At 28.6% G+C, this 6,943-nt stretch overlaps 1 protein-coding gene and 1 pseudogene across 2 annotated transcripts; one reads left to right on the forward strand and one right to left on the reverse strand.

Moving 5' to 3' along the window:
• Positions 1-1,288: 1,288 nt before the first annotated feature.
• Positions 1,289-4,815, forward strand: LOC114929489 (uncharacterized; annotated as a pseudogene). Its single transcript, XR_014924761.1, has 8 exons — positions 1,289-1,495; positions 2,082-2,234; positions 2,351-2,578; positions 2,741-2,914; positions 3,036-3,166; positions 3,621-3,718; positions 4,242-4,524; positions 4,640-4,815. The product of XR_014924761.1 is annotated as an uncharacterized LOC114929489 (transcript).
• Positions 4,039-6,819, reverse strand: LOC114929470 (uncharacterized). Its single transcript, XM_029301016.2, has 2 exons — positions 6,415-6,819; positions 4,039-6,223 (listed from the first exon to the last, which is right to left on the reverse strand). Exons 1-2 carry the CDS (start codon positions 6,484-6,486, stop codon positions 5,102-5,104), a joined length of 1,194 nt encoding a protein of 397 aa, XP_029156849.1. The 5' UTR covers positions 6,487-6,819; the 3' UTR covers positions 4,039-5,101.
• Positions 6,820-6,943: the final 124 nt, after the last annotated feature.

Genomic DNA, 6,943 nt, shown 5'->3' on the forward strand with positions numbered 1-6,943 from the left:
TGTGTGTGTGTGTGTGTGTGTGTTTTCTTGTATAATTTTTATCTGTTATATAAAAGATAATAAAAAAATCAATTTTATATTTTTATAAAAATGTTAAATTTAAAGTGAAAAAATTACCCATATGTAATATTACATATAAATTTATCACTTCTATATAATTATACATATATGTCTATATAATTATATATATATATATATATATATATATATATAAACAATATTTTTATTTTTTCAATTTTTTTTAATAAAAATATTTTCTTTGAAAAATAATGTAAAACTTATTCTTCAAATTGTTTTTCCAATTGTTATTATTATTTTCTTACTATACATGAAAAAAAAGACAATATATGTGGACATAATTATTTATACCTGTATATATTTATTATACGAGTATGTATAAGTATATGGACTTTTTCGGCTATGTGGATGTACAGAGGATGCGGCGCGAAACTATACGTACGTGTTATTATTTCAGAAAAATGATAGATATATGAAAAAAATTATAAGATAAAGTAAAAATTGTATAAATTTATGCTATATATTATTATAGCATTTATATGTACAGTAACTAAAGTTATAACACATTTTAGACAATGGATTACTTACTTCTTCTTGTTTACCTAATAGTTGCTTGTCTATATTGTCTTTTTCAAACATATAGCTACTAAGTTTTTGGAATAGTAGATTGAAACGTGTTCTCAAGGATTTTCGACTGTTCCTCGAAAATTTTTCGTTTGCCATAAGCAGTGGCACTCACAAGCAAAGAAGGCAACGTACATTCCATGAAGCGTATTCTTTCTATGAGTACACTGCGTCTCTTCTCCAACAAGGCAGTCCGTTTTTCGTAGCTCTTTAATATTTGCTTCCAATAACTCATTTGATTAGATTTATGGATTTCATTCACAGATTTATTTACATCGGTATTTAGTGTAGTAATTACTAGCCTTTTAGAAAAATCAGCCATTATTTACAAAAATTTTAACAAATTGAGAATTGACAATGAGATTAGAGTACTGAACGAATATAACTACATCATGAAATCTGCCATCTAAAATAAAACTCGTCGAGTTTCAAATTTTGTGCCGACTCAACTGAAGAAGCAACAGAAGTAATATTAAAAATGACATAATATAAAATTTGTTGGTCGTAAATGATATAAAATCATGTAAAAATGGCTCGATATTATCGAGACTCATCTAGTTATCGTCTCTTCGAGAGCAACTTATCATCTATATTATATCGCTATTACTACATTAAATCAAGTTAAATTTATATCAGATTAGAAACGATGGAAACGACACGCGATATAAAAGATATCACAAGATACAATCCTCTTACCATTGAGATTCCATCGAAACAAAGCATAGTGTTAATAAATCGTGATTCATCGATAGATTCGTTATCTAAAATGCAATTTTGTCCTGCATATCACTTTTGTAAGGAATTAAAAAGACCTTACCGTTTGTCTAGGTTTGATGGCAATCATGATCAACAAGTAAGTATCATTTATATATATATATAAATATACATATTTTTCTAATATAAAATATTAACCCTTTCTTTAAAAATAAAATGTCTAACTTTGTGAATTCAAAAAAGAAAAACATTAATGTTTAATAATTTGTTAAATATTATTGTAGAAAAATGAGAAAATGTAAATATAAAGTACTTGAAATATAAGATTTGTAAATTGACTTTAATATAAAGAATTTATGTCTTTTATTTTCTATTGTAATATATATGTAATTTAGATTTTGTTATATAGTCTATCAAATCATAAAGAATTGAAGAGTAATGTAAGTTAAAGTAAATAATGAATATTTTTTCTACATTAAGAATTACATAATACTATTAAATGTAATGTAGAAAATCTCTTGCTTTTTTCATTTTCCTATAGATTTAGAGCGCCCAGTTTCTGTGAATTAATAGTTCTGTGAATTAAAATATAATAATGATTTTTTCTTAGTTTTTAAATTTTATTTAATTGAATTTACTTAATAATTATAACTACTTGAGAGAGAGAGAGAGAGAGAGAGAGCCTAAAGTTGAGCTATTAGAGGAAAATAATGAACTGCTAACAGATCACGGCAATCCATGATTTACTGCAAGCAATTAAGGAACCTGCAATAAGATTGATACAGTTGGTTGTAAATGATATAGATAAGCAATGGAAGAGAGATCCAGATTTCCAAGTGCCCTATCCTGACTCAAAACGATACAAGGGGAGTGATAAAGTAATGAACGCTTTATTCTAAAATAAGTACATCTGTGTTGAATGCATGACAAAGATAAAAAATGATCGAAAGAAATCAAGAATGTAACGGCATTAATTGAAAATAATTTTTATTAGCAACATTATGAATCAGGATTAATCCTTGCGACTACATCCTCCTCGGTTTGCGCACTTTGTGGCGTTGCACTTCACCTAAAGAACCCTTCGGAAGAATCGGGACAACTTGCGTTTGATGAAAAAAGAAAAGACTATCATAATCGCGATTGTAACATTATGTTGAAAGCATTTAATAGTGCGTTTTTTTAAAAATGACTCTATACAAAGCTAGGTTATCTGCCAAAAAAGAAAAAACAACAATAATTTTTTTAATGTTTGTGAATAATTTTTTTATTTTTTAAAATATTTTTAATTTACTCATTTCTTTTTTACTTGTAAATATAAAATATTTTTATTTACTCTCATAATAAATAATTATATTTATAATCATATATTATATTTATACCCATATAAAAGGACAAGAAGAAATTATTTCGAAGACTCAATCGGTAGATACAAATAAAAGCGGACTAAAATCAAAATTATTATTTGTACAAATTTCTTCTGATAAAACTGCTTGCCAGGTATGTCCAACTGAATCTCAGCAAAGGCAAGACAATATAACTCAAATGCTAAGACATGTTGGTAAGTTAAAAGGAAACAAATTTTACTTTCTAAATATATAATCTAAATATATAAAAGTATCAGCAGCACTATCCATCAATAAGCATAATAGATTTATATTTATTTATTGACTGTTATACAGACAGTAAATATGAGTATAATATTATCAAAATGTCAAAACCAACAAAGTTAACGCAACAAAATTCAAGAATTGCATACGGCTCACCTACAATTTCTTCCACTGAAGATGCATCGACGCTTACTCACGAAATGGTAATTTAATTTATTAATTTATTGTCCGCATGACAAAGTTTAATATCACAATTATTTTACGGTTGTTGATTGATGGTTAAGAGAAAAAATAGTTTTCGGAGTATTTTAAAAGTGTGCTAAAGCCATATCTGAAGTTGTATTTCATCAAAATATCTTTTTATCTAACAATACAAATGGTACACAAGAATTTTTAGCGTGCATCTCCTCGTCTTTGGCGTTACAATCTAATATAATCTTAATTCGCTTTAATTCACTTTTATATAAAAGAAAAATCTAACTTGAGAAAATAGAAAAGAATCGCTATTAAATTGAAGCACAGATATGATATAGGAAATTCTTTATACAATTTTTACCGCATATTCGATCAATTTAGATATAGCATAAGAAATATAGAAAAAATGTATGTTATAGAAAAACGTGGAAATTTGTATAATTGTACGGAATTATTTTTTAGTTCTGTCCATGCGCGTGTGGATTGCTTGTGAGAGGTGAAACCAAAAGCGAAGTCTCCATCAAATCAGCGTTTATGCTAAAACAAAACTTCATTAAAACGTATTAAAAACGTTGTTTAAACGTAGAATATTTATTTTCTATTTATGCCAAGTATTAATAAATATAAAGTTTTTCAATTTTAATCCAACAAGCTCTATATGTATTTATCATTATCCAAGGTGTTATAAAATATGTCAAGAAGTAACATAATTGCTCATCAATATGATATTTCTTAATTATAATTGCTTTGTAAAATGGTAACCATAAAATGAACACTATTGACAATGTTTAATTATATCTTATCATGTAATTATATAGTTTTTTTGAACAAGTTGTAAAGTACATTTTTTAAATACTTTTATAGTATTGATTTTGTCGAATTTTTTAGTGTCAACTTGTTATCGAAAACTTAAAAAAAATATAAGAATTTATATGTACTTCAGTACTTAATATAGTGTCTGTAAAGTTATTAGGCATCTCATATAGATTAAAATATTCATGATCAATTCTTTTTCATAATCTTTTTCTAAACAAACGGCAAAACAATTACGCAAAATGCATTTACATTATATATACGTTTCAGTGAGTTGGAAGAATTAAGTTTTTATTTGAATTCAAATCAAACGATAAGTACGAAGATGTATAATGACATACAAAAGTTAAAAAAAGATATAAATATTGAACGTTGGAGGGAAGAAGTTATACAACTACAGCTGCAAACGCAAGTTAAAGAGTTACAGAAAAATATAAGATTTTTTAAACAAGAGAATGAATATATTCGATACCTTATAGAAAAGTGTCGCTGTTCATTAGAAATAAAATTTTTGCAAGAATTACTATACTACCATTCACAGTCACATATTTCGGTGAGAAAATAGATCTAGAATCTAGGCTATCCTAGTTAATCTTTTGTATTTTTAATTATTTATTTTTAATTTGGTATATGGAACATGTATTATATATAGATATAGTTACTTTCAGGGCTTATGTCAACAATTAAACGCTTACAAGTAAAATATTACAATAAAAATAGAATAATAACCGCATTAACTCAGATATTTCGAAGTACAATAAACATTCAGCAAATTGCAGGAAAACTTTTAACACCATTCATGGAGAATTGGCATCGAAATTTGAGCAGGTGGCAATATCGATAACATGCTAAAATTAAATTTTTCGTATAAAATTAACATCAATAATTTTTTCAGCATAGAAGATACTCGTGTACTATCCACTTTAAGAAATGAAAACTCTTATGGAATCCCTTAGTCTCATGGTACTCAATATTTATTAGACCACTTGTAGATAAGATAAATCACAAACAATATATTATTAACAACATGTTGAATTAATAATTGAATGCAATGTATAATTTATTTTGTAGCAAAATAAAGCAATAATTTTGCATAATATTATAAATATAAATATTAAATAGTTTAATAGTTAATGGCGCATCGACTTGATGTTTGTGCGCGGGATATAAAAAAATTTCCGACGATCGACCAAATCTGCTAAAGTATTCAGATCGGGCAGTATAGATGGGATTTCGAAAAAATCGGATTGCGCGATTATCGATGGCGTCTGATTAGAAAGATGAATGCTCATATTAATCTTATTGCGATTGCTGGGTGTATAATATGTCTCAGTAGACGTAGGCTGTTTAGGGTAGTAAGGGTCATATTCCAGTTCATTTGGCACTAACGGCTTTAAGGAGAGCGTCAAAGCATGTACGGGTATTTCCGTGGTGGACTTTGTGTTGAGCGTATGAGTATTAGCCTGGATCGATCTTAGAGTCTCTGAATATGGATGATAATCACTGTTGTGACGTAAGAAAGGAGGCTTTTCATGCAGAGCAGGCGAATGCTGATTACCTTCTGATGCTATTATTTTCTCGAGTGAAGAATTTATTGTCGGTTCAAATGAATGATTAATGTATTTGGAGGTTTTATCTCGTGCGAAAACGCGACTCTCCGCTGTCGATAAAGGCAATGATGGTCTTGATGGAGTTGACTTGTCGTTACGGGAATTCCATGAACTGAACTGTTCAGTGAGCGATCGAGAAGTGGAAATTGTCATGTGATTCTTCGAATTAGGATTGCACGTCGTACAAGTATCGGTGATTTGTTCAGCTTGATTTCGTGCCTTATCTCTTAAGAATAAACTTGCACTGAACACAAAACCAGATTGAACTTTATTAGATTTGACTTTGTCGGGTTGTTGAATCACTCTAAAGGAGCGTGAAAATGATTGTCGATGATTATCGAGCGTATCAATGGATACAATTGGTGATTTTATCAAAGGCATTGTATGCATATTTTCCTCGGCGTCCTCGTTTTGAAATTGTGATGACAGATAAGTGATGGTTCGGCAATCAACGAGATGAACGTGATCACATATTAAGGCATCCTGGCGAAAAGCCGTTTCTTCAGGACATCGATAAGTAAATTTGTTTCCATGATCATCGCATGTGTGATATACTTTACAATTTGTTTCGATGTCGGCATAAAATCCCATAGGCCGATTAAGACAAGAAAAATACGTCGAAACATTTGGTGGCGTGGCATTCTGCGAACACAATAACAATAATTGAATTGCATCTTGAAAACAATATGTTTGTTCATAATTCTTGAAAATCGAAATTATGTAATAGTATCATTCTCTAAAGCTATGTAGTTTCTCATTTTTTATAACATTGATATACAGAATTAAATTTAATATAATATTGCGTAATATTTTAAGTTTTCATTATTACTTACAGAAACTTCTCTAGAGTGAACAGTGACGACGAATAGTAAAAGATAAAATTGTAAAATCCAGTAGAATATCATTTTTGTGAAATGTTAGAATTATTAAAAGATTATTATACGAGTTCGGTTTTCCGCAAAAAGTATACAATAAGAATACAGCTCCCAGCGTCTAGAAGATCTTTACACGGCGATAGAAGGAGTTCAAGTGAAAGTATCGCGAGGATGAGTCTATGGCTTCTAACCTTCCCTTCTCCTTCCATTTTTCAACTCCTCCTTTTTACCTTTCTTTTCTGACAATCTACTTGATATATCCTACTCATCCTGCCTTCATAATTTAAAAATATATTCGCAAATACGCATACGATCGATCCATGTTAAAAATTAGAATCGATGAAAAAACAAATTATTGCCTTAAGTCAGTACAGCTTAATATATATATATATATATATATATATATATATATATATATATATTAATATGTGTGTGTATAATATCATTGAAAGAATGTTTTAGATGCTCTAGTTTAGAAATACTCCAC

The sequence above is a fragment of the Nylanderia fulva genome, unplaced genomic scaffold, assembly GCF_048542155.1.
Source record: "Nylanderia fulva isolate GAGA-0341 unplaced genomic scaffold, ASM4854215v1 Scaffold23, whole genome shotgun sequence".
NCBI lineage: Eukaryota > Metazoa > Arthropoda > Insecta > Hymenoptera > Formicidae > Nylanderia > Nylanderia fulva.